The 27,669-nt window shown below is 38.6% G+C and overlaps 1 protein-coding gene and 1 long non-coding RNA gene across 5 annotated transcripts in view; one reads left to right on the plus strand and one right to left on the minus strand.

Moving 5' to 3' along the window:
* Positions 1-27,669, plus strand: part of LOC131747875 (uncharacterized) — a 52,881-nt gene that overhangs the window by 11,924 nt on the left and 13,288 nt on the right. The window lies entirely within an intron of this gene.
* Positions 17,756-19,978, minus strand: TCEAL3 (transcription elongation factor A like 3). Of its 4 annotated transcripts, none has more exons than XM_059049935.2 (3): positions 19,956-19,978; positions 19,006-19,075; positions 17,756-18,637 (listed from the first exon to the last, which is right to left on the minus strand). In XM_059049935.2, the coding sequence occupies exon 3, from the start codon at positions 18,608-18,610 to the stop codon at positions 18,014-18,016; it is 597 nt and encodes a 198-aa protein (XP_058905918.2). In that variant the 5' UTR covers positions 18,611-18,637; positions 19,006-19,075; positions 19,956-19,978; the 3' UTR covers positions 17,756-18,013. The 4 variants fall into 4 exon arrangements, with proteins under 4 accessions (XP_058905918.2, XP_066879935.1, XP_066879937.1 ...); XM_067023834.1 differs by lacking the exon at positions 19,956-19,978 and adding an exon at positions 19,622-19,770; XM_067023836.1 differs by lacking the exon at positions 19,956-19,978 and adding an exon at positions 19,610-19,770.

Genomic DNA, 27,669 nt, shown 5'->3' on the forward strand with positions numbered 1-27,669 from the left:
TTTCATATGATGTCTTTGTATGGTTTTGGTAACAGGATAATACTGGCTTTATAGGATGAGTCAGGAAGTATTCTCTCCTCTTGTATTTTTTAGAAAAATTTGTGAAGAAGTAGTATTAATTCTTCTTTATATGTTTGGCAGAATTCACCAGTGAAGCCATCTGGGCCTGGACTTTTCCTTCTTGGTAGCTTTTTGTTTACTAATTAATTATCTTATTATAGGTATGTTCATATTTGCCATTTTGTCTGGAGTCAGTTTTGGTAGTTTGTGTCTTTCTAGGAATTTTTTCATTTCATCTAAGTTATCTAATGTATTGGCATACAATTATTCTTAGTATTCCTTCATAATCCTTTTATTTCTGTAAAGTCAGTAGTAATGTCCTCTGTTTCATTTCTGGCTCTAGTAGTTTAAGTTTTCTTTCTTTTCAGTCTATAAGTTTGTCAATTTTGTTGATATTTACAAAGAATCAGCTTTTAGCTTTATTGATTTTCTCTGTTGTTTTTCTATTCTCTGTTTCATTAGTTTCTGTCTAGTCTTTATTACTTCCTTCTTTCTGTTTGCTTTAGGTTTAGTTTGCTCTGTTTTCTGAGGTCTTATGTTAAAAGGTTAGGTTATTGATTTGAGATCTTTCTTCTTTTCTAATATAGGCATTTACGCAATACATGTCCTTCTAAGCCTTGCTTTAGCTGCCTCTCATTAGTTTTGGTATGTTGTGTCTTCATTTGCATTCATCTCAGTATAATTTAATTTCCCTTTTGATTTCTTCTTTGATCTATTGGTTATTTAGGAGCATGTTGTTTAATTTCCATGTATTTGTGATTTTTCCAAATTTCGTTCTGTTTTTGTTTTCTACTTTCATTCCATACTATCGGAAAACATACTTAATATTATTTCTAATCTTTCAAATTTATCATGGTTTGTTTTATTACCTAGCATATGGTCTATCCTGGAGAATGTTCCATGTGTACTTGAGAATAATCCTGTTATTATTGGGTGGAGTATTCTATAGATGTCTATTAGGTCTAGTTGGTTTATAGTGTTGTTCAAGTCTTCTATTTTCTTGTTGATCTTCTGCTTAGTTCTATCCATTATTCAATATTGAAAATCTTCAACTATTGTTGTTGAATTGTCTACTTTTTCCTTTATTTTTGTCAGTTTTTCTTTATGTATTTTGATGCTTCCTTATTAGGTGCATATATGTTTATAACTGTTATATCTTCCTGATAGATTGACCCTTTTATCATTATAAAGTATCTATCTTTGTCTTTACTAACATTTTTGTTTTAAAATCTATTTTGTCTGATATTACTATAGCCACTTCAACTTTCTTGTGGTTGCTGTTTGTATATCTTTTTTATCCTCTTACTTTAAATCTATTTGTATCTTTGAATTCGAAGTGTGTCTCTTGTAGATAGCATATTACTAGACTTTACAACTCTGCCTTTTATTGGCTAGTTTAATCTATTCACACTTTCTGTTAATACTGATATAGTTGGATTTACTTCTGCCATTTTTCTTTTTGTTTTCTATGTCTCATATCTTTTTTGTTCCTCTATTCCTGTTTTGCATTAAGTGAATATTTTCTAATGTTGCATTCTAATTTCATTAATTTTTTGCTATATTTTTAGTTAGTTACCATATACATATTAACTTACCAGAATCAACTTCAGATTTATAACTAACTTAATTCTAATGAGATACAGAAAAATTACTCCTGTGTAACTCTATTCCCTTTCCTCCTTTCTGATTTTATTGTTATAGTGGGTTGGCCAAAAAGTTTGTTTGGGTTTTTCCATAAGATGTTACGGAAACACCTGAACAAAACTTTTGGCTAACTCAATATATATATATGACACCCATACATCTTCAAACCCAACAATACACTGTTATAATTATTACTTTACGTAACTTTGGAGAGAAGAAAGGAAAGCTAGTATATGTTCATAGCTTTTGTTACATTAACCTTCTAACGTATCATTTTGTTCCCAGTGAATTTAAGGTTCTTTCTTCATCAAGAAAGAATTCGGAGATGAAGCAGAGAGGTTAAGAAAGTAAAGTGAGAGTTTATTTAAGCAAGGATACACTCTCAGAGGGAGAGTGGGCAGACAGGTGAGGAGCTGCTGCCCTGGATTTCTTTGGTAAGCCAGTTATGAGGGGCATACAAATGAAGGGGTGGAATATTCACTGGAGAAGGAGGAGTTTGGAGGTTGTATTCCCTGATTTTTCATCCCAGCTCCATCTTCCCAAGGGGAGGAGGGGTTATTGTACTTATTTAGCTTAGATCAGGAGTGTCATGGCATGGGTGCATGATGGGTACTTCTTATCTGTAAGGCTAATTTTATTGTAATGAGAGCATAATGGTTACATTATTTTTATTGTAATGAGAGCAACAGGTTACATTCTGACAGGAGATTCCAGTCTTTCCTCACTTTTCTTTGTCTGCTACCTGGACACTTATCACCTGAAATGTGTGGTTTCCTGTCAGTGTGGAGGTTCCTGCTTTCCTTTGTCTGCCTGTGGAACCCCACTGTTTACAAGGTGCATGATTTCCTGCCACCTGGCCCCTGCCCCAATTTCTCTGCTCATACCTAGCTACCTGCCTGCTGTAATAATTTCTGGATCTCTTCACTTGGCTCCTCTGGATTTGAGTTACCATTGGGAGTCATTTCCTTAACCAATATAGCACTTAATAGTGTCACACATTTCTCTGAGGTTCTGTACATTTTTCTTCAACCTTCTTTCTCTCTGTTGTTCAGATTGATTAATATCTATCAGTTTATCTTCAGATTCACTAATTAGTCTGCCAGTTTAAATCCACTGTTGAATTTCTCATTTCAGTTATTGTACTTTTCAATTCCTGAATTTCCATTTGTTCTTTTTTAAAAAAATAATTTCTCTTTATTGGTTTCCCATTTTCATCGTATCTTCCTTTACCTCTTTAATCATGGTTCCTTTTAGTTCTGTGATTACATGTGTTAGACCTGAACGGTCTCTGAGGGATCCCAGCTCGCCCAAGAACCGCCAAGAGTCGAGAGTCGCTGCAACACGCAAGAGGTTTATTAGGAGCCGGTGCACCGGGGTTCCTTGGTCCTCACGCAGGAGGCCGAAGAGGAACCCCCCCCAAGCGGAATCACATACATTTTATAGCTTTTATTTTTCATTATGCAAAGTGTGGATATATCAAGGGTTTTTTTCTCATTGGTTTGTTTGTTCCAGACCGGAATGGGGACTTGGCTCTAGTTCCTTGATTGGTTGGCTGTCGGATGCCTACTTTACATTTACCGGAGTGGGGTCTTGGCTCTAGTTCCTTGATTGGTTAGCTGTCGGATGCCTACTTTACATTTTCGTGTTTTTGTGGTGGGGGGGTTGAGTCACATGAGTTATGGTTGGCTAGGGCGACCTTTAAACTCTGGCTTAATCATTCTTATCACCCGCCATACTTGTTTGCTCGAGGTCTTATCCCCCCGCCATACTTGTTTGCTCGGAACGGTTTCTGCCCAGGGGGGACATTCCAGTATCTTATTGCCAGCCGAAAAAGCTCAAAAGTATCGATAGGGAAGTAGGGGTGTAAGTATAGTTAAGGCCCTACACATGTATAGCAGCTACTTTGAAGTCTTTGTTAAATCTGACATCTGTTCATTCTCATAGGCAATTTATGTTACCTGCTTTTACTCTGATATATGTCATACTTTCCTGTTTCTTTACATGTCTCATAATTTTTTGTTGGAAACTGGACATTTTAGATAATATATTGTAGCAACTCCCCCTCCCCATCTGGGGCTTGTTATTGTTATTTACATGTTGTTTAGTGACTAGCTAGAGAATTTTAGAGAATTTAGATTATTTTTGATGATCCAGCTGGTTTCTAAATAAATAATGCCTGTGCCCACATGCATAAGAGGTGTGAAACCTCTTGTGTTACTCCTCAGTGGGCACAGCTTTAGGTATGCCCACAGTCATCCTGGGATGACTGGTTTTGATAGGGCTCTCTATGTCCCTGACCATACACAGCTGTAAAACGCCACTAATTGCCTGCTGACTGCTCTCTTGTTTTCAACAAGGCCCTGAGGCATAAATTGTTCTGCAGACAGATTAATTCTGCCCCCAGGTCTCCTCCTAGCTCTCTCTTTCCCAGTTTCTCTCTGTTAAATGAGCTGACCTACAGTTTAGTCTATATCTCCGATGAATCTACCAATGTCCTCTCAATTGCTTTTCACCATGTGTGGTGTTGTCTGACACCATTTCTGATACCAAAGGCAGTGTGTTTTTCAACACCAACCAATTTTCTGATTCTTCAACTGGGTGTTCTGCAATTCAATTCAATTCTGACACTAACACATCACAGGTGAAAGGCTCAGTCCTACAAGAATATCCCCACTTCAGACAACAGCCACAAATGGGGTGCCCTGGCTACCTACACTTCTGCCTAGCTGACTACAAATTTGGGGGTTCTCATGAACCCCCTCCTCAGTTTCGATAATTTACCGGAACAACTCACAAAACTCAGGAAAATGCTTTAGTTACTAGTATTGGTTTATTTTAAATGATACAACTCAGGAACAGCTAAATGGAAGAGAGGCATAGGGCAAGGTATTTGGGGGAAGTAGAAATGCAGGGTTTCCTTGTCCTCTTTAGGCACACCACTTTCCCAGCACATTCATGTGTTCTCTAACCCAGAAGCTCCCCAAACCCTGTCATTTAGGGTGGTTTATGGACGTTTCATTACATAGGAATGATTGATTAAATCATTGACCAATGGTGATTGAACTCAATCTCCAGCCCTTCTTCCCTCTCCAGAGGTCAGGGAAGAGGGGCAGGGTGTTAGCACTGAAAGTTTTAGCTGTTGATTGAAAAACAATGCGCAACCTAAAAGCTGAGAATTGTGTTTTATTCAGTGGCCTTACTGAGGACTATAGCCCAGGATACAGCCTCTCAGATAGCTCTGAGGAACTGTTCCAAAGAGATAAGGGAGGAGGCAGGATATATAGGAGTTTTTGCTGAAAACAAAACAAAAACAAAAATAAACCCATGTACTCAAACGTCAAAAAGTTATTGCTAATCACAAAAACAGACATCTCAAGTTAATGATTTTAGTGCTTTTCTATATATGGGAAGATGCAAGAGTCTGGGCTCATTGAAATTTTTCCTTTGATATGAATCTTAACTACCTAGGGCCAATGCCCTGTTTTTCTTCATCCTGAATTCCCCTCAGGGTGCACTGTTGGGGGTGGCTGCAGTGGCTGATGGCTTGATAGTGGGCAACATCTTGTTTACCAGAATGGCAAGAAACTTTTTTTCTGTCCACACACCCCTCTAATAATTTATTTGGTCTTTGTGGTGGCCAGCCCCCGTCCTGAAGCTATCTGGGGCCCCACCATGAGTCACCTCATTAGTATAAACTCAGATGTAATCAAAAGGGGCTCATTATGAATAACAAAAGACAATTCTATAAGTTAGGAAACCCCAAGAGTTTTAGGAGCTCTATGCCAGGAACTAGAGACAAAGACCCAATGTATATTTTTATTATACCACACAATACAACCTCCACTGTTTTCAAGAGCTCCTTTAGGCTTGATCTTCTTCACACTGTTAAACGAAGTCATTTCCTTTGGGATGAGATTTAGAGCTCTCTGTTTTACAGTCGGCTTCTCCCTCCAGGTAAAATATCTGAGCCATGCCTCTGGAGTTTGCAGTATTTATTTTATATTATTCTAACAGGGAAGAACAAAATCTGACTCCATGTTGGATCTGTTTCTTTTACTTTGACCTTAGCTTTCCATTGCTTTTGTTCTGTCTATAGCTATAGGCATACATGATGGCCTGCCTCGGGGAACCCTGCCCCTCTGCCTGAATGTTAAACTAAAGTACCTTTGTTCAGCTTACAGGGAAACACCCTAACCCTGCCCACCTGTGAATGGCTACAGAAAAGAACAAACTAACACATCCCCTCCCTGAGACTGGCCAAAACCAGGAAATATTTTGCAAGACTTATGGCCTTTTTACTTTACTTCCTCACCTCCTCCCCATCTCTGTTCTATAAAAGAAACTAGCATCCAAACCCTGATAAGGACACTCGTCTGCCATCTTCTTGAATACCTGGCTTTCCAAATAAAGTCATATTTGTTGCCTCAACACCTAGTCTCCTGATTTATTGGCCTGTCATGTGGCGAGGAGACCAAGCTTGGACTCAGTAACATTATCACATGATATCTTCAAATAATATTATATGACTTTGTGGATAATGGAAGAACTTTACACCTGTGTATCCCTCTTCTGATCCTTTTTTCTGTTGTTGTCTTACATTTTACTTCTACGTGTGTTATAAACCCACAGTGCGTTATTATATTTATTACATAATAATTTCTCTTCAACAGTGTTATTGAGTTATAATTTATATTCCATAAAATTCACCCATGTACAGTGTACAATCAATGGTTTTTAGTATATTCATAGGGTTGGGCAACCATCACACAATCTAATTTTAGAACATTTTTCATTATCCTGAAAAGAAACCTGGTATCCATTACCAATCATACCCACCCTGCTGCCAGCCCCAAGCAACCACTAATCAACTTTCTGTCTCTATAGCTTTGCTGATATGACAATATCTTATAAATTAAGTAATAAAATATGGAGTCTTTTGTGACTCCTTTCACTTAGCGTATTGCATTCAAGGTTCATCCATGTTCTAGCATATATCAGTACTTCTTCCTTTTTATTGCCAAATATATTCTATTATATGATATACCACATATTGTTTATTCAGTTGATAGACATTTGGGGTTTTCTTCCACTTTTTTATTGGCTATTATAAACAATGCTGCTATGACATTTTCCCTCAGGTATATACAAAGAATGGAATTGCTGGGTCATATGAGAAGTCTATGTTTAACATTTTGAAGTACTGCCAATCTATTTTCCAAGTTGGGTTCAACATTTTAGATTCCCATCAGTAATGTTTGAGGGCTCCAGTTTCTCATTATCCTCACCAAAACATGTTATATTCCATCCTTTTCATTTTAACCATCATATTGTATATGAAGAGTTTTCTCCTTTTGGTTCTGATTTGCATTTCCCCAACAACTAATGATGTTGAGCTTCTTTTCATGTGTCTATTGGTTATCTATATGTCTTTCATAAATACCTATTCAAGTAATTTGCCCATTTTTAATTGGGCTATTTGTCTTTTTATAGTTGAATTTCCAGAGTTCTTTATATATTCTGGAAGTTAGTTCCTTATTGAATAAACAATTCACAAGTATTTTTTCCCACTCTGTGGGTTGTCTTTTCACTTTTCTTTCTTTCTTTCTTTCTTTTGGCTGCGTTGGGTCTTCATTGCTGTGTGCAGGCTTTCTCTAGTTGCAGCGAGTGGGGGCTACTCTTCATTGCAGTGTTGCAGTGTGCGGGCTTCTCATTGCGGTGGCTTCTCTTGTTGTGGAGCACAGGCTCTAGGCACATGGGCTTCAGTAGTTGTGGCACATGGGCTTAGTTGCTCCACGGCATGTGGGATCTTCCTAGACAACCAGGGCTCGAACCCGTATGTCCCCTGCATTGGCAGGAGGAATCTTTTATTTATTTATTTATTTTTCTATTTATTTTTGGCTGCATTGTGTCTTCGGCACTGCACACAGGCTTTCTATAGTTGCAGCAAGCAGGGGCTACTCTTTGTTGCAGTACGCAGGCTTCTCATTGTGGTGGTTTCTCTTGTTGTGAAGCACAGGCTCTAGGCGTGCGGGCTTCAGTAGTTGCAGCACGCAGGCTCAGTAGTTGTGGCTTGCGGGCTCTAGAGCGCAGGCTCAGCAGTTGTGGCACATGGGCTTAGTTGCTCTGTGGAATGTGGGATCTTCCCAGACCAGGGCTTGAACCCGTGTCCCCTACATTGGTGGGTGGAAGGGAAGTCCTGGTGTTTTAGTAAATCTTTTACTAAATCTGTCTGTTTTAGTAAATCTTTCCACAAAGACTTCAGAATGTTTCATTTTGTTTTTTTCCATTCTGGGTACATAGTTCCATTTTAGCTTAGGGGAGAAGGCCTAAAAATGTTCCTGTCAGGCTGTGAATATCAGCTTCCAATTTGGCAAACTTCTGACAAGAGTTCTTTTAAAGAAAAATTTTCTCAAATATCTTGTAAGGTTTTTAGAAATAGTAAATATTCCTGGCAGTATTGAACTCTTTAAATTTTTTTTTTCCTTTTACCTTTAAGCCGAATGTATTCCTATCAAGTTACTTCCAATTAAAATCAATAAGCCTTTTATGGCTTAACTGTGGACACATGAAGCTTCCCCAAAGATGGTGAAAAGATATAGTTCTCCCATGATCCAGGCCCACTTGCAAAGATAACCAAAAGAAAGCAAGACTTGGACAAGTCCCCTGAGAGCTGGCAACAGTCAGTAGGACACTAGCCATAAATGGAGTGCAACCCACATTTCTGTCTGGTCATATTCTTCGGGGCCCAAACCTGACGGTTGAGCTGCCTGTACATGTAAGCAATGACTTGTGTGCCCCAACGGGAAGAAAGCCAAGCCAAGTCCTCAGTACACAAAATGAGAGACACATGGGAAAGTAATAGTTGTTCCTGGGATGGAAAGGATTGATAAAAAATGGGTACCCCAAAACCAAACTCACAGGAGTCCGAATTTGGAAAAAAAGGGACACCATGAAATTTTACCTTCCTCTCTTAACTGGATACTACAGACTGAGATCCAGGAGAGCTGACTTTGGTCAGAATTCTTACCTTTCACTGGCTTCTGTCAGTTTTCCTGCGGTCTCATCTATAGGCTGCAGAGCAAGTGAGGTGTCCCAGAGCGTCCCATCTGTGTTATCAGAAATTGTAGGGGAGGAAAAATAATTTTCTCTCTACCCTTCTGAGTACTTGGCTGAGAATCCTTTCTCTTTAGGGCACCTTGTAAATGGCTGAGCTCATCTAGGTTAAAAGTTTCTCACTGTGGCCACTGTAATTAAAGATTGTCTTTGGTAAGGTTAAACCATTTTTTTCAGACAAACACAGGCTCTGGGCCCATAATTTTTATACATATAGTTAGCTGGAATCCAAGATGGAGTAGTCCCTGACTCCTTGTACTCGAATGAACCGATATCTTCTTTTTCCCTGTTAAAACAAAATTTATTTACCTGAGGCCTCACACTGGCCCAGTCCAGTTTAAGTCAGACCAGTCCAACTGCAGACCCAGTCTGGAAAAATAAATGCTCAAGTAAAGTCAGATCCTCATAATGCAAAAGCTATAGAGCTTGGATATCCATGAGGGACTTATTCACAACCTCCAGACACAGACAGAAAGCAATGAGCACAATGGGATCAGCAGGTATCTACTCTTGCTAATTGCTCATTTCTCCTTAGGGCCATTGTTGATCTCCTTTGGATCCCACTTCTGACACCAGGACAATTAAAAGATCTGAAGAATATTAAGAATTTTAAGAGTTTATCTGATCAAACATTGATTCAAATTGGGCTGTAAAAAAACAGAAGTTGTTAAAAGCACTCCACCAATGGGACCTAGGGGCAAGGATTTTATAGAGAAGACACAGAAGCAAAGCAAAAAAGTTATCTGATTTGCTATAGCTTAAGTGGTTGCATTATTTGGGAAAGCCTAGTTGGCTGCTTGTGATTAGTTGTTCTTATTCTATTTTAGTATTATTTTTTTAATTTTTAAATTTTATTTTATTTATTTTTTTATACAGCAGGTTCTTATTAGTCATCAATTTTATACACATCAGTGTATACATGTCAATCCCAATCGCCCAATTCATCACACCACCACCCCCACCACCCCGCCACTTTCCCCTCTTGTTGTCCATATGTTTGTTCTCTACATCTGTGTTCTTCTTAACCTTGAGAAACTTATAGGAACTGACTCTGGCTTAGGTTTTTATTTGCTTACATAGATTACCAAGTCATTAGAGCCACCTCAGTTTAATGGTCTCCTTGTTTCACTACCATAACAGTATAGAAGAGGAAAACTTCCCAATTGATTCTATGAGAGCAGTATCACTCTAATATCATAACAAGACTAGGTACAACAACAACAAAAATACAGACCATTATTTTTCATGAATATAAACACAATCCTCAACAAATTACCAGCAAGTTGAATCCAGCAATATATAAAAAGGATTATACACAATGACCAAGTGGAATTTATCCCATGAATGCAAGTTTGGTATAACACAAAATCAGTCAATATAAACCACCATATTAACATAATGAAGGCCCCAAACCACATGAGCATCTCAACAGATACAGAAAAAACTTTTGACAAGAATCAGCACTTTTTCATGATAAAAATATTCAACAAATTAGGAATACAAGGAACTTCCTCAACTTGATAGAGGAAACCTACAAAAACATGCAACTGACATCATACATAAGGGTGAAACACTAAAAACTTTCCTTCTAAGAACTGAAACAAGACAAGGATGTCTTCTATTGCCATTTCTAGAGGTTGTACTAGAGGTCTGGCCAAGGTAATTAGGCAAAAATAAATAAATAAATAGGCATCCAGTTAACAAAGGAAGAAGTAAAAGGATCTCTATTTGAAGATAACATAATCTTGTACATAGCAAATCCTAAGGAATCCATTCAAAAACTATGAGAACTAATACAAGAGTGGAACATTGTGGCAGGATACAGTATCAATATACAAAAATCAATTGTATTTCTTTATAATAGAAATTAACAATCTGAAAAAGAACTGAAGAAAATGATTCCATTTGTGGTGACATCAAAAAGAAAAAATATTTTAGGGATATGTTTAACAAAAGAAAGTCCAGGCTTATAAATTGAAAATACAGAATGTTGTTGAACATATGTATATGTATAACTGATTCACTTTGTTGTAAAGCAGAAACTAACACACCATTGTAAAGCAATTATACTCCAATAAAGATGTTAAAAAAATTAAAGAAGATCTAAATAAATGGAAATAAATCCCATGTTCATGGATTGAAAGACAGTATTGTTCTAATGGTAATATTACTAATTGATCTACAGATTCAATGCAATCCCTATTAAAATCACATCTCGCTTTTATGTAGAAAATGACAAAGTGATTTCAAAATCAAAGGATCCAGAATAGACAAAACAATCTTAGTATAGAAAGAATAAAATAGGATATCCTGTACTTCTTAATTTCAAAACTTACTACAAAACAACAGTAATCAAGGCAGGGTGGTACAGCAACTAGAGATTATCATACTAAGTGAAGTAAGTCAGAAAGAAAAAGACAAATACCATGTGATATCACTTATATGTGGAATCTAAAATATGACACAAATGAACCTATCTATGAAAAAGAAACAGAATCACGGACATAGAGAATAGACTAGACTGGTGGTTGCCAAGGTGGGGGTGGGAGAAGGTTGGATTGGGAATTTGGGATTAGCAAATGCAAACAGATATATATAGAATGGATAAACAACAAGGTCTTACTGTATAGCAGAGGGAACTATATTCAGTATCCTGTGATAAACCATAATGGAAAAGAATATGAAAAAGAATGTATATATATGTATAACTGGGTCACTGTGCTGTACAGCAGTAATTAACACATTGTAATTCAACTATACTTCAATACAAAATAAATTTAAAAAATTTAGTTATAGAATTTCTATTTCATGTTTTTTTAAAATTTCCAGTTACCTGCTGAAATTTTCAATCATGTCTTTTATCTCCTATTTAGTAAGAAAAATTATTATTATTATTATTTAATTTTTTTGTTTGGCTGATCCGCAGAGCATGCGGGATCTTAGTTCCCCAACCAGGGATCAAACCTGCAACCCCTGCAGTGGAAGCATGGAGTGTTAACCTCTGGACTGCCAGGGAAGTCCCAGAAAATTTATTTTTATTTGTTTTTTTTTTTTTTTTCGGTACACGGGCCTCTCACTGTTGGGGCCTCTCCCGTTGCGGAGCACAGGCTCCAGACGCGCAGGCTCAGCGGCCATGGCTCACGGGCCTAGCTGCTCCACGGCATGTGGGATCTTCCCGGACCGGGGCACGAACCCGCGGCCCCTGCATTGGCAGGTGGACTCTCAACCACTGCACCACCAGGGAAGCCCAGAAAATTAGTTTTTAAATTGAGTCTTATAATTCTAGTGTCTGAAACTCCTATAGATCTATATTTGCTGTGTGTTGTTTCTGTTGAGTTTTTTTTTTTTTCATGTTGTTTGTGCTCATTTTGTACCTGTCTACCTTTTACTGTGTAGACAGACTGTTGATCAAATTGACTGTAGGCTTAGGATGATGTAAACTTGTTGCAGAGAAAATTTACTCTTGTTTATGCCAGGTGCCTATAATCATGGAATTCAGAAGCCCCTGAATCTTAATATTGGAATTTGGATAATTAAAAGTTGAGCTGTTGAGCTGTTGATCCAGTAAAAAAAAAGGTTCTCTCAGAAATATAGAAACTAGCCCAAAAGTTTTTCAAGTTCATGTGGTCTAGGATAATCTTTGGTAAATAAAAGCTAGTTTAACTTTGTTGGTTTAATTAAAACAGGCACGTCTTCAGAGTTATCAGCCTTAAATATAATGCAAACATACAGCTTTTATTCTAGCCAGGTTTACTAAAAGTCATGTTATTTCTGTTACAGGATTTGTTAGCAAGAAAAATAAGTTGATGGTTAGCTGTTTAATGCCTCATGAAATTTTCATGAGTAACCTAAACAGATGAATTATATAGCTGTAATTAAAAGTTTATATGTGAATTTTCCAACAGTAATTATATTTTATGGTATGTCTACTTAAAAATAGTTTCAAAAATCTTTTTGATAACTTGAAACCTTAAAGTTACACTAATAATGATGGATATGCATTGAATATCTAGATCATTTTCTTTTTTTTTTTAACATCTTTATTTGAGTATAACTGTTTTACAATAGTGTGTTAGTTTCTCCTTTACAACAAAGTGAATCAGTTATACATATACTTATGTTCCCATATAGATCATTTTCAAATAAAATAAAATACTGAAACTACTGAGCATAGGTTTATCTACTTTGGCATCTTCTTATAAAGGAACTGAAGATATTTCTGTCTATCAGCAAACATGTGTTGTGTCATACGGCAAATTTTACTATCAGGAAGGATATACTTTTAGAAATCATGTAATATATTTTTAAAATTACCAATCCGTAGAATGGTTGTGTAACAGGCAGTCCACAATTGCTTACTTTTTAGTTTCACTAGAAATTAAGGTTTCTAAGGGTTAAGAAAGCTAATCAATATATGTAATTAAAAATACTAGGGCTTCCCTGGTGGCGCAGTGGTTGGGAGTCTGCCTGCCGGTGAGGGGGACGCGGGTTTGTGCCCTGGTCTGGGAGGATCCCACATGCTGCGGAGTGGCCGGGACCGTGAGCCATGGCCGCTGAGCCTGCGCGTCCGGAGCCTGTGCTCCACAATGGGAGAGGCCACAACAGTGAGAGGCCCGCGTACCACTCCCCCCCAAAAAAAATAGTAGAAATAATAAGGGTGAAAGGAAACAACTGTGTATGAAAAGTAGGTAAGGAAAACAGGATGTGTGTTTTGGATAAGAAGAGGTATGAAAGACATGTTTTTGTTAAGGGAAAAAGAGTAATTTTGTTCTAAAGTAGAATTACTGGGTGTTCCATAATGAGAGAGAGGAAAATACAGGGAAAAAAACCTGAGTGGGTAGAACGTTTGAGGAAAAGGAATCTTGGGAAAGGACTTTTATGCATGGTCCAGCTGGCTAAGATTAGAATGGATTTATTTGTAAGTTTTTAAAGAATGAGGCTTAATATCAAAAGTACACTTGTGCAGGGACTTCCCTGGAGTTCCAGTGGTTAAGACTCTGCACTTCCACTGCAGGGGGCACAGGTTCGATCCCTGGTTGGGGAATTAAGATCGCACATGCCACGCAGCGCAGCCAAAAAAGAAAAATAAAAAAGGACACTGGTGCAAAATTAGAGTTTGGTTTACTCTCTGTTAAAAAGAAAAAGTGTTTGGACTATTGGTCTTCTCTTGATAAGAGATTGTGAAATGTTTCTCTTTACCTTTTGGGTAATCTGCCTGGAAAGCAAAGATTTTGTCTTACCAAAATAATTTTTTGTGCTTCATATTATCTTTATCAGATCTTTGATTACATGGGAGAATTGATTCTTCTCAATGTGAAAAGAGCTATATTTTTTCACAGTTTTATAACCTTCTGTATTTACCTTAAAATATCTTTTATTGTCACTTTGGTTAAATGGTTAAATAGATAATTAAGTATTGTTTCATATTGATCTGTGATCCTGTTTAATCAAAGGTTCAAACTTTTGGAATTTTTGACAACTTCCCAAAATCAAATTCTAAATGGATTCTTTCTGACCTCAAACTATTTTTGAGATTTCCCAGCGGGTACTTAGAAAATCTCAAAAAAAATCATCTCTCACCTTATAAAAGAGATATTAAAACAATTAGGTTTATTTGGAATGTTAAATTACATGGAAAACATTGTCAAATAAGTATTAAGCCGTCTTAGATTATATATGTATGGGTATATGTTATTAGTATAGATATTCCAGACTTGTTTGAAGTTCACAGAAATTTTTCAATACCCTCATTGTTCTGTTATTATCTTAAATTGTCATATGGCACGGATTCAAGTCATATGCTAATCCAGGATTACCCTTTTTTCCCTAATTTTTTAATGATATCTTAAATTTTATTGTCCGCATATAAATGTTTTATCATTAGCATTTGCCTTTTCCCCTTTCTTAGTAGGAGAAACCTCTGGAGCCTATTAAGTATATAGTGGCAGAAAGTTAATTTCAAAAAAAAATCATTAAACCACTTCATAATTAATAAGCAATAATATTTTACTCTGAACCTACAAACTATTCCATATTTTTCCTATTTTTAAATGAAGTTTTAATTTTTATTTTATTTTATTTTTCTGGCCACACCACATGGCTTATGGGATTTTAGTTCCCCTGACCAGGGATCGAACCTGGGCCCTTGGCAGTGAGAATGCAGAGTTCTAACCACTGGACCACCAGGAATTCCCTAAATGAAGTTTTTATAATTTTGTGTTTCACATTTTGTTCTGTAAGCCATTTTGAATTCATGTTTTGTGTATGGTTTGAGGTAAGGGTACTTATTTTGTATATTGATGTCTGCTATAGACTGAATGTTTGTGTAACCCTGAAATTCATCCAATTGGATGGTATTTGGAATTACCAAATAATTGTATGGTAATTGGCAATTAGGCCATGCAGGTGGAGCCCTCATGAATGGGATTAGTTTCATTATAAAAAAGACCCAGAGAGCTTCCTTGCCCCTTCTGCCATGTGAAGACATCTGGTTATGAACCAGGAATCTGACCCTCACTAGACACCAGATCTGCCCGCATCTTGATCGTGGGCTTCCCAGACTCCAGAACTATGAGAAATTCCAGTCTGTGGTACTTTTGTTATAGCAGCCCAAACTGACCAAGACAACATTCAATTGTTCCAGCATCATTTCTTGAAAAGTCTCCACTGAGGGCTTCCCTGGTGGCGCAGTGGTTGAGAATCCGCCTGCTGATGCAGGGGACACGGGTTCGTGCCCCGGTCCGGGAAGATCCCACATGCCGCGGAGCGGCTGGGCCCGTGAACCATGGCCGCTGAGCCTGCGCGTCCGGAGCCTGTGCTCCGCAACGGAAGAGGCCACGACAATGAGAGGCCCGCGTACGGGAAAAAAAAAAAAGTCTCCACTGAATTGTTGGGTCCTTTTTAAAAAATGAATTGACCATATATATGTAGGTCTACTTTTGGACTGTGTTTTATTCCATCAATCTATATGTTTGTCCTTATGCAAATACTACATAGTCTTGATTAATGTAGCTTTATAGTTAGCCCTGAAATCAGGTAGTGAGTCCTCTAACTTTGTTCCTTTGCTTTTCCATAGAACCTTTATTTTTTTTTTTTTTTTTTTTTTTTTTTTTTTTTGCGGTATGCGGGCCTCTCACTGTTGTGGCCTCTCCCGTTGCGGAGCACAGGCTCCGGACGCACAGGCCCAGCGGCCATGGCTCACGGGCTCAGCTGCGCCGCGGCATGTGGGATCTTCCCGGACCAGGGCACGAACCCGTGTCTCCTGCATCGGCAGGCGGACTCTCAACCACTGCGCCACCAGGGAAGCCCTCCATAGAACCTTTAGAATCGCAGTTTGCTGAGGTTTCTATTGGGATGGCATTGAATTTTTTATAGATCACTTTTGGAGAGAATTACCATATTAACACATTGAGCCTTGTAATCCATGAACAGTGTATCTTTTTAAACTCAGAGCTCCTGATTCAATCATAATTTATTAAGTATATGTGTCAAGTACAGTGTAAGGTATGTTAGGATGAATAAAAAAGTCTTTGGAAAAAGCAACATACTAGTGGGTTAAATAAAAATGCCTAACATTGAGAGTTTTTAATATTTTTAACAGCACTGTTACACTTCTCAGTTGGAATTGGTTTGGAATGGGAAGGGATATTTTCAGCTTGAAACTCATTTGTGTAACCCTCTCTGATTATGTGTGGACAAGTCCTTTGATTTTGTGTAGGAAGCCAACCAGGAGACGTTTTAGAGCGAAAACTCACACTAAGAAAGGTATGTAAAGTTACATGTGGCTTCCCTGAGGTACTGTGGTGTGTAGTTCAAATAATCATCCACTATCTCGTCCACAGATTTGTCTCAGGATACAACCCCCAGTGGACCCAAAATATATGAGTCAAGAGATAAGAAACTACTATAAGCAAATATAAAATGAACTAAAAATGTTAATGACTACTTTGTTAAGAACTATGCAATATAGTGGAGCCCAAACAGCCCTGGGGCAGTACCACCAGGGTAGATACAACTCTGAAGTTGGAAGAGGGGGTTAACCTACATTCCTATAGGAGTCAAATAGGGGCTTTGGCCCTTTGGGAACTATAGGGAATCAGAGGGGCTTTGTCACCATGAGGACTCCATCATATCAGTAGCTGTCAGCAGAGGATACAGGGCACAACAGGAGTGGCCAGCAGATATGGTAGTATCCAGAGAAGAGTGGCAGTCTCTTCTCAGCTACTTGGACTTGTTCCTGGGCATAGGTGAGACCTACTCTCAGCCCTCCCCTGAGTGTCTGACAAGGTCCAGGGTCCTACTGCTACAAAGGAGCCCACCCAATACAGACAAGTTTTATTCCCATTTCACAGATGACAAGACTGACCTTTAGAGCACTGGATCTGTTACAACTGTCAGGTAGATTCCTCTAGCTATGAGTCCCAGAGGTAATGTTTTACTTATCATTTTACATTCTGACAACAGGAATTTTAAGTGTCTTCATTGCCCTCATAAGCTCACAGAACATTTCAATTGTTTATCATGTGTTGATTTCTAGGTTTTTTATTATGACAAACATAATCCATATCATTTAAGAAAAAGTGGAGATGAGTGAGCAAAGAAAAAGAGAATCATACATGTTGGGAGCCATAGGATGGTAGAGGACCTAGGAGAAGGTGTAGCAGTGCCCAACTGACATGGTTACAACTAGGGGAAGACTGACATGGTTACAACTAGGGGAAGACAGGGGATGGGCACGCCTGCAAGGGAAGGGAATGGCATGGAGGTACCATCAGGCGATTGAATTCATTTTTGAGTGCAGGTGAGACCTATTTTCTGGCTGCCATGCAGGAAAAAACCATCGCCTCCTTTTTAGTGCAAACATTTTCAGAGTTTTCTCTGTGCACAAATGTATTGTGCAAATGTTTATATTTTTACAAAATTGGGCTGATACTATATATTTGGTTCTGAAAACTGTTTTTTCTTTATTGTTATTTTACAGTGTACCATGAACATCTCTTCCATGCACGTGGGTGAAAATCCCCTACTGAAACACAGAGAGCACTGTAGTTGGATCAAAAGCCTGCTGGTAACGAGAGTGACACCTAAAGCAAAGTATCAGCTTAAGGTTAAAGCACATAGCCTGGCAAATGCCTGCCAGGGAAAGCAGGGTCAGCGATATTCTCATCAGAGGAGTCAGAATTGAAGGCCAAAGGCATTAAAGATATGGGATATCATGTAAGCCCCTCTGGCCCCTACCTCCGCCCCTCATTCCCCCGACACCCCGTTGGCCCCTTGGGGTGAATGGATCCTGTACATCTCTTTGCATCCAATGAAAGTCACCTATTTTCTGTCTTTTCCTTAGCTCTTCCTGAGCCCTTGACATATCTGCACATTCTCTCATCATCTCCTCACTGCCCAGATGCCTTTCCTGTAAGTTGTCCTGATAGTCCTTGGGGGAATCGTCAGTCCCCCTGTCCGTTTTTCTTTTTGCTTTCCGGGGCACATAGTCTTCAGCGGGGCACTTTTCAGCAGCCCGCGGCTGACTCTCTGGCTTTGCCTGGGATCCCCGCTTGCTTTCACCGTGTGGTTTTCCCTCAGCTTCAGACTTGCCCTGCTTTTCTCTCTTCCCCTCATCTTCTGGCTGTCCCTCCTCTTCTGGCCGTCCCTCATTCTGGAGCTCGTGTTCTGACTTCCCCTCCACTTCTTGCTTTTCTTCCTCATCTGACTTTCCTTGATTTTCAGGTTCTACTTCATTTTCTGGCTTTCCTTCGCTTTCCAGCTTTCCTTCATTTTCATTGCAGAGTTTTTCCATGTTGAGATGTCCCCTCGTTTTCCTATCCTGGGGGATGGGGTGGGGTGGGGTGAGGGGAGAGAGACGAGAGGAAACAAGGGAGACTGAGGGCTTAGGGGTGGAATGCAGGTCCGGATAGTACTGGCATCTCACCCTTGTCAGCGTTCCCCTGACCTGGCCCAGCATAGTGTGCCTTCTGGCCACCCTTTTCCCCACCATTTCTCCTGCACTGAGAGCCAACCATTTCCTTGGCAGGCCCTGCCACCTTGTACCATCCTTCAGCGTGGCAGAAAGTGTGTATATTACATATGGTGGGGGGATGGGCAGTGGGGCCCTCAAATTCTGCCCAGGCTGTGCCCTCCACACCCGGCCCCCAGCCCTGTGCCTGTCCAGTGCCTCTCCCTCCTTTCGCTGACCTGTAGGGATTCTGGGCAGGTTCCTCCTCCTTTTCTAGCCTTGCAGACTGCTGGGAACAGACATGCAGACCTGTAGTCAGACAGGAGACAGAGAGGGGCTGCAGGGTCAGTGGACTGAAGTCCCTTTCCTGAATTTCGGCCCTCCTCATGCAACGTTTCCTCCCCCACCGCCCCTGCATCCAAGCTGCCATTACTTTTCAGGCCTCAGGCACCAGACCAGGATGCTTTCCAAACTATTTTGGATCTCTGGGTCTTCCTCCACTGCAAGCAACCTGCCCCACCCCCAACCCTTTACGCTGAAGTCAATATTTCCTCCAGGGTGGAGAGTATGAAAGGGAGTTATTTTCAGAATTTGTCTACGTTTCACTGTCGCACTGAGAGGGCGCACTCCCCCCGCATTTCAGGCTCAAAAATGGATGGAGGGCGCAGAGGAGGGGCGTCGAAGAGGCTTCGGGGCCAGTTGCAGGGTCCTCCCTCCCCACCTGCCCACGCTGCGCCCCGTGCCCCCCCTCACCCATCTCGGGACCCCTTCCCCTCTTCCCGCTGCTGCCGGATCCTAGTCCCATCCGCTTCCACCCCCACCCGGGCCGCCAGCAGCGCCCACCTTCACACTGACCTGCAGCGCCCGGGCCGGGCCTGCGCCTCCTCTGGCTCGCCTAAGCCCGCTCGCCCCTCGCCCGCCACCCGGGCAGCTCGGGGAGCTGGTTCCGCGAGGGCGACGGGACCAGACCTCCGGGCGGGTGGGGGGGCGCGGGGGCTGCTGCCCACGTCGGCGCCCTGCCGGTCACGTGAGCGCCGCGTCACCCGATCCCGTTTTCCCCCGCCCCGCCCCCTCACCTACATCCCACAGGGACCGGACAGCTGCGGACAAGCTAGTGGGGAGGGTGTGGAAAAGGGGGAGTTACCAACAGAGCAGGTCAGGGGAGGCTTCCTGACTGCAGGTGCTTTACCTGGCGCAACTCAGGTTCTCGCTCAGCATCCATCTGAGACGCCCTTTATTCCCAGTTGTGACAGCTGATCACAGGGAGGGTACCTGACTTTGCCAAGAGCGCTCCACACGGAGCCCCATAGCCCGCTTTCAAGACCAGCTCCGTCTGACTCCAGAGCCCCGGTGGTGGTGCCCGCCAGGAAGCTGTGCTGCCTCCTTGAGTAGCAGCTATGTCCTGAGCCTCTGCTCTTCTCAGTCCATGTGTTCTCGCTCCCTGGCTGATCTCTGTTCATTTCCCTCTAAACACAGATGATTTCCAAATCTACATATCCAGGTTATTCCCTCCCTTGAGTCTCAGACCCATTTTTGCTTTCCCACCAGCAGTATAGGAGAGTGCTTATTTCCCCACACCCTTTCCAACATAGTGTGTGACATACTTTCTATTTTTCACTAATATGATAGGTGAGAAGTATTATATCAATGGCATTTTATTTTGCATTTCTGTTTAACAACAGTTTAAATATCATTGTGAATTGTCTGTTCATGTCTTTTCCACATTTTTCTATTGGGTTGTTGGTCCTTCACACTTTTCAAGTGTTCTTTACACATTAACTATATTAGGCCTTTATCTGTTATATAAGTTGCAAATATTTGCTTCCAGTTTGTTAGTTGCCTTTTGACTTTATGATGTATTTCTGCCATGCATTAAAAAAAGTAGTCACATTTATTGGACTTTTATTGCATCTAGATTTTGATTCATAGTTAAGAACTCTTTTTCTACATGAGGTGAAAGAAGAATTCACTGTGTCTTCTTTTAGTACTCATAAGGTTAGCTATATATTTCTTGAGGTCATCTGTGGTTAAGGAATAAAGGTTAGGAATAAATCAGTGTCAAAGTGAGTTGAATATTCAGCAGACTCAAAGCACTAGAGTAACAAAAATCAAAGCCCAAGGCTTATTAAAATGGGAGGGGTTTCCTAGGAACTTCAAATGTTTCACTTTAAGGGTAACTGTAAACTGAAAATAAACTAGCCCTCACAAAGTTTTTTAGCTTGGCTTTGTAACATCTAGGTGGACTAGTAAAGTTTAAGTTTTGAGTATAGATTAAGGTGGTTTTAGACAGGAAGCATCCTTACAGACCTGACCAATGCAAACAAAATGTTCTCTGGAGGAAGATTCCATCATCCTAGGCCTCAAATTATTTCAATGAACAGTTGTTTAAATACAATGCCCATACACAAAGATAAGCAGCAACACAAAGACAAAACCCATCATAGGTAAAAAGCACCAGAAAGAATAGACAACACAAACAGATCCATTAGCTTTGAATTATTAGAATTATCAGATACAGACTACTAAACCACAATGCTTACTGTATTCAGATAAATAAAATCCAATCTTGAAAATTTCAACAGGGAACAAGAAATCAGAAAAAGTAGGAAAAAAAAAACCCTCCAAAACTAAAAAGTAACTAAGCTGAAATTAGAAACTCAGTGGATGGCCTTAACAGCAGATTAGATGCAGCCCAAGAGAGAATTAAAGAACTAGAAATTCTATTCAGATGAAATTATCCATAAGGCTGCATGGGTAGTCAAAAAGATGAAAAATACAGACAGGAGGGTATGATAAGGTCTGATGCATGTTTAATTGGAGTTCCAGAAGGAAAAGAGAAATGGAATTGCTAAGAGTCAATCTAAAGAATTAATGGCTGAGGATTATTCAAAACTGATGAAAGACATTGATCCATAGATCCAAGGAGTCCAACAAATCCCAAACAGCATAAATAAAAATAAACTCACATATAGAATGTATAATAGTGAACTTACAGAGAATCCAAGACAAATAGAAAAATCATAAAGGTAGCCAAAAAAAAAAAAGAGTATGCCTCAAAAGGAACAAAAGTTAGGCTAATTACTAGCTTTGCAACAGCAATGATGAAAGCATGAATATGGTGAAATGACATCTTTAGTATCCTGAAAGAAAATCAATGCCAACCAAGAAATTAATAACCAGCAAAAATACCCTTCAAAAATGAAGGTGAAATAAAAGCTTTACAAATAAAAAGAGAGAGTTTCCAGCAACAGGCATAAACCAAAGTAAGTACTGAATTCTACAGGGCATTTTTCAGATAATAGGAAAATGATCTCAGATGGAAGATTGGGGTGAAGAAAGGAAAAAAAGCAATTAAAAGGCTAAATATCTATATAAATTTAAATCAATATTATATAAAATAATATTATCTTGTTAATTCATATTGACAACATAAGAGTCAAGAGAGCTAGAGTAAAAGTATTTAAAGTTCTGGCATTATCTAGGGAGTGTGTAAATTAATATTAGTCAAGACTTTAATAAGTCAAAACTGTATGCTATAACTGCCAGATAACTATTACGGAAGAGTAAGAGTGTAAAACTTCTACGCTAATAGAGGGGCAAAAATAAGAAAATAACCAATCCTAAAGAAGAAAAAACTAACATAAATCAGGTGGGACATAGAGACAGAACTTGGTACAATGGTTATATCCAGTATTAATATCAGTAAGTATATTAAATGTAAATGGTTTACAGGAAACAATTAAAAAACCAAGATTTTCAGACTGGAAAAAACCCAACTATATACTACTTACAAAAGACTATCTGAAATATAAAGATACATAAGGACTGAAAGTAAAAGCACAGAAAAAAAACCATGAAAACACTAACCAAAAGAAAGCCATTACAGTTAAATTAATAACAAAATAGACTTTAAAGCAAAAAGCATTACAAGACATAAGGAGTGTCACCTCATGATATTTAAAATTTGTATGCATTTATTAAATTGACCTCAAAATAAATAAAATAAAATTTGACAGAAGTACAAGGAGAATAAATAAACCCTCCATTTCAGTGTTAACACTCCTATCTCTCTGTGTAAATAAAGTGTTGAAAGAAAAAACCACTAACCTAAAATTCTATACCCAGTGAAATAATCCTTCAAATGTGGAGGAGAAATAAAATACTTTATCAAACAAACAAAAAGTGATGGGATTCAGCATCAGCAAACCTTTCCTTCAGGAAATGTTAAAAGATTTTCTTCAGGCAGCAGAAAAATGGTACAGGCCAACAACTCAGATCTACATAAAGGAAGAGCAATGGAAATGCAATAAATGAAAGTAAAATGAAATCTTTTGTCTTATTCTTAATTGATATAAAACTAACTATCTAAAGTAATAAAGTAATAATGTATTAAGTGACTGTAGCAAATGGATGAATGAAATGAATGATGAACATTCTGTAATAAGGTATCTGTACTACATATAAGTGAAGCAAAAGAGTGTTATTTGAAATTGATCTTAGTTAAAAATGTAAACTCGAGGAAAGTCATTGAAAATTCTTTTAAAAACATATAACTGATATACTAAGAGAGAAGACAAGTGGAATCATGTAAAATACTCAATTAAAACTAGAGAAGGCAGGGGGGCTTCCCTGGTGGCATAATGGTTGAGAATTTGCCTACCAATGCAGGGGACACGGGTTCGAGCCCTGGTCCAGAAGATCCCACATGCCACAGAGCAACTAAGCCCGTGCACCACAACTACTGTGCCTGAGCTCTAGAGCCTGCAAGCCACAACTACTGAAGCCCCTGCACCTAGAGCCTGTGCTCCTCAACAAGAGAAGCCACTGCAATGAGAAGCCCGCACACGGCAATGAAGAGTAGCCCCAACTCGCTGCAACTAGAGAAAACCCACGTGCAGAAATGAAGACTCAACACGGGCAAAAATAAAAATAAATAAATAAATAAATGTATGAAAAAAAACTAGAGAAGGCAGAAGAAGCCTCTGGCAACAAATAGAAAAGTTATAAACATGGTTGATATTAAATCCAAATATATCAAGAATCATTTTAAATGTGAATGGTCTAAATACACCAATTAAAGATAGAAATTATCAGAGTGGATTAAAAAACCCCAACTATATATTGTGTACAAGAAGCCCACTTTAAATATAAAGAGTGAGAGGTTAAAATAAAGCAACAGAGAAACATCTGCACTAATCAGAAGAAACCTGGACAAAAAAAGAAAGCTGGAGTAGTTACATACATTCAGACAAAGCAGAACAAGGAAAATTATCAGAGATCAGAAGAGGCACTACATAATGATAAGGGATCAATTCTGAGAAAAACACATAATAATCCTAAACATGTATGCACCTAACAAAAGTATCATAATATATGAGGCAAAAACTGAAAGAACTGAAAGGAGAAACTGACAAATCCATTATTAGAGTTGAAGACTTCAATGCCACCATCCAGTAATTGACAGATTAAGCAGGCAGAATATCAATAAGGATATAGTCGAACAGTATTATCAATCAACTTGATTTAACTGACATTTATAGAACATTCCATCCAACATCAGAACATATTTATTTTCAAGCTCATATAGAACATTCACCAAGAGAGTCCTATTCTAGGTCATAAAACACACTTTAACAAATTTAAAAGAATAGAAATCATAAAAGTATGCTCTCAGTAGAATTAAACTAGAAATCAATAACAGGATAGATGGAAAACCCAAATATTTGGAAATTAAACAACACACTTCTAAATAACACATGAATCAAAGAAGAATTCTCAAGAAAAATGTAAAAATGTTTTGAACTAAATGAAAATACAACATATCAAAATCTTTGGGATGAAGCAACAGTAGTGCTTAAAGGGAAATTTCTAGCTTAAATGCATATATGGAAAAGAAGAAGGTTCTAACATCAATAACCTACACTTTCTCCTCAGGAGACTAAAGAAAGAAGAGTAATTTAAGCCTAGAACAAACAGGAAAAAAAGTAATATTAGAGACAAAATCAAGGAAAGTGAAAACAGGAAAACAACAGAGGAAATCAACAAAACCAAAAGCTGGTTCTTTGAAAAGATAAATAAAACTGTTAAATCTCTTACCAGGGTAACCAAGAGAAAAAGAAAGAAGGCTCATATTAAAATATCAGAAATGAAAGTGGGGTTATCACTCCTAATTCCATGGACATTATCTTCTTAATGAAGGAATACTATTAACAACTCCATGCCTACAAATCTGATAACTTAGATGAAATGGACTAATTACTCAAAAGGTACAAACTACTAAAACTCATACAAGGGGAAAAAGATAACCTGAATAGTTCTGTATCTACTAAAGAAATTGAATCAATAATTAATAACCTTCCAAAGATAGAAATCACTAGGACCAAATTCTACCAAATATTTAAGGATCACCAGTAAACATTTAGAAATCACCAGTGAATTTTACCAAACATTTAAGTTAGAAATAATACCAATTCTCCACAATCTCTTCCATAAAATTGAAGTAGAGAACACTTGACTCTGTGAAACCAATATTACCCTAATTCCAAAACCAGATAAAAGATACTACAAGAAAGCAAAACTACAGACCAATATTTCTAATGAACGCAGACACAAAATCCTCAACAAAATATTATGAAATTGAATCCAATAATGTATAAAAAGTTAGGCACCAAACAAGTGAAATTTATTCTAGGTATTCAAGGCTGACTCAACATTTGAAAATCAACCGATATAATCCACCACATGTTAACAGACTAAAGAAGAAAAATCATATGATCTTTATTATTTGATGCAGAAAAAACATTTGACAGAATCCAACACCCAATCATGATAAAAGCTCTCAAACTAGGATTAGAGGGGAACTTCCTCAATTTGATAAAGAATACAAGAAACTAACATTATAGTTAGTGGTGAGAAAGTAGACACTTAACCCTAAGGTCAGGAACAGGCCAAGTGTGTCCTTTCTCATTGTTCCTATTAAACATCATACTGGAAGTCCTAGCTAGTGCAGTAAGACAAAAAAGGAAATAAAAAGTATACAGATTGGAATAGAGGAAATAAAACTATATTTGCAGATGACATGATGGTCTATGTAGAAAATGCCAAAGCATTGACAAACTCCTGGCCACAAGATCACAGGATGTAAGTTAATATATAAAAGTTACTTGCTTTCCTATATACCAGTAATGAACAATTTGGAATTTGATTATTTAAAAGTGCCATTTTGGGGCTTCCCTGGTGGAGCAGTGGTTGAGAATCTGCCTGCCAATGCAGGGGCCACGGGTTCGAGCCCTGGTCTGGGAAGATCCCACATGCCACAAAGCAGCTGGGCCCGTGAGCCATAACTACTGAGCCTGCGCGTCTGGAGCCTGTGCTCCACAACAAGAGAGGCCGCGATAGTGAGAGGCCCGCGCACCGCAATGAAGAGTGGCCCCCGCTTGCCAAAACTAGAGAAAGCCCACACAGAAACGAAGACCCAACACAGCCATAAATAAATAAACAAATAAAATTTTTAAAAATAAAAAAGTGTCATTTATAATAGCATTCCCACAACACAGGATGTGATAAAAGAATCTAAGTGTATCACAAATGCATGAAACAACTTCACTGAAAGGGATGGAAAAATAAGGCACTGGCATAGGTAACTTTGGAAATGAGTGGAGTCTGTAAGACTAAAGACAAAATTCTCTCTATATATAAATATATTTTAAAACATATAGAACACACACACGCACACACACATATATATATATATATATATACATACATACATATATATATATGGAGAGAGACAGAAAGAGATGCATATATATGCATGGGTTATTATATACCCATATATCTTCTTTCTCTGTCTACCAAGAGGGCCTGTAAGCAATGATATCCCAATACTAACAAGTACACCTAACACCCAAATCTTGGTTTTTAATACCATTCTCCAACCAAAGGTACCAGGGCTCCTTGGAGAAATGGTTGATTCTAGGACTTGGGCAGGAAATATGCAAGGTAAGACTAGAGCATCTTGTAGTGCCAGAAAGAGTTTTTTTAAAAAAGCACACACATACACAATGATGGAAGTATGTGAAATAGATCCAAGAGCCAACTGAAAGAGCTTCCAGTGGCCAAAAGTGGAACAATTTGAGCAATGAAAATATATAAAATAGTATTATAGTCCAAAGAATAAAATTAATGAGCCCATACTTATATAAATAAATTGAATACATTAATAAATGGGGGAGAAATCAAATATCCTATGCAGAATTCCAAATAAATTTTGGAGATACTCCATCCTCAAGACGGTAACTTTGGAAATGAGGTAACTTTGAAATAACACCGCATTCTTTAAGTGTGGACTGTGCAGAGTGACTTTCTTCCAGAGTAGTCTGGAAAGGGAGAAATAAAAGGGTAACTTTACCATGGAGAATCCTGACAAACACTACCTCAGCCAGGTGACCAACGTTAACATCAACAGGAATAATATTGATAGCATATATCCTTTATATGATGCCACTTTACCTGTGTGATCTTCTTCCCAAAAGCACTTAACACCCATCTAACCACAAGAAAAAAATCAAGCAAACTGATATTGTGGTACACTATACAAAGTACCTGACCAGTACTTCTCAAGAATGTCAAGGCATAAGAAACAGGGAAAGTGTGAGAAGCTGTCACAGCCAAGAGGAGCCTAAGGAGACATAATGACTAAATGTAAGGTGGTAACCTGGATAGGATCCTGGAACAGTAAAAGGACATTAGGGAAAAACTGAGGAAATATGAATAAAGTATGTACTTTGGTAAATAATAATGTATCAACATTGGTTCATTGTGACAAACACTTCAAACTAAAGTAAGCTGTTAATAATAGGGGATATTAGGTATGGGGTAAATGGAATCTATATATCTTTGCA

The sequence above is a fragment of the Kogia breviceps genome, chromosome X (genome assembly GCF_026419965.1).
Source record: "Kogia breviceps isolate mKogBre1 chromosome X, mKogBre1 haplotype 1, whole genome shotgun sequence".
NCBI lineage: Eukaryota > Metazoa > Chordata > Mammalia > Artiodactyla > Physeteridae > Kogia > Kogia breviceps.

Excerpts from the sequence above, each read along its gene's own strand:
- TCEAL3 (XM_059049935.2), bottom strand. The coding sequence starts at position 18,610 with ATGGAAAAACTCTGCAATGAAAATGAAGGAAAGCTGGAAAGCGAAGGA.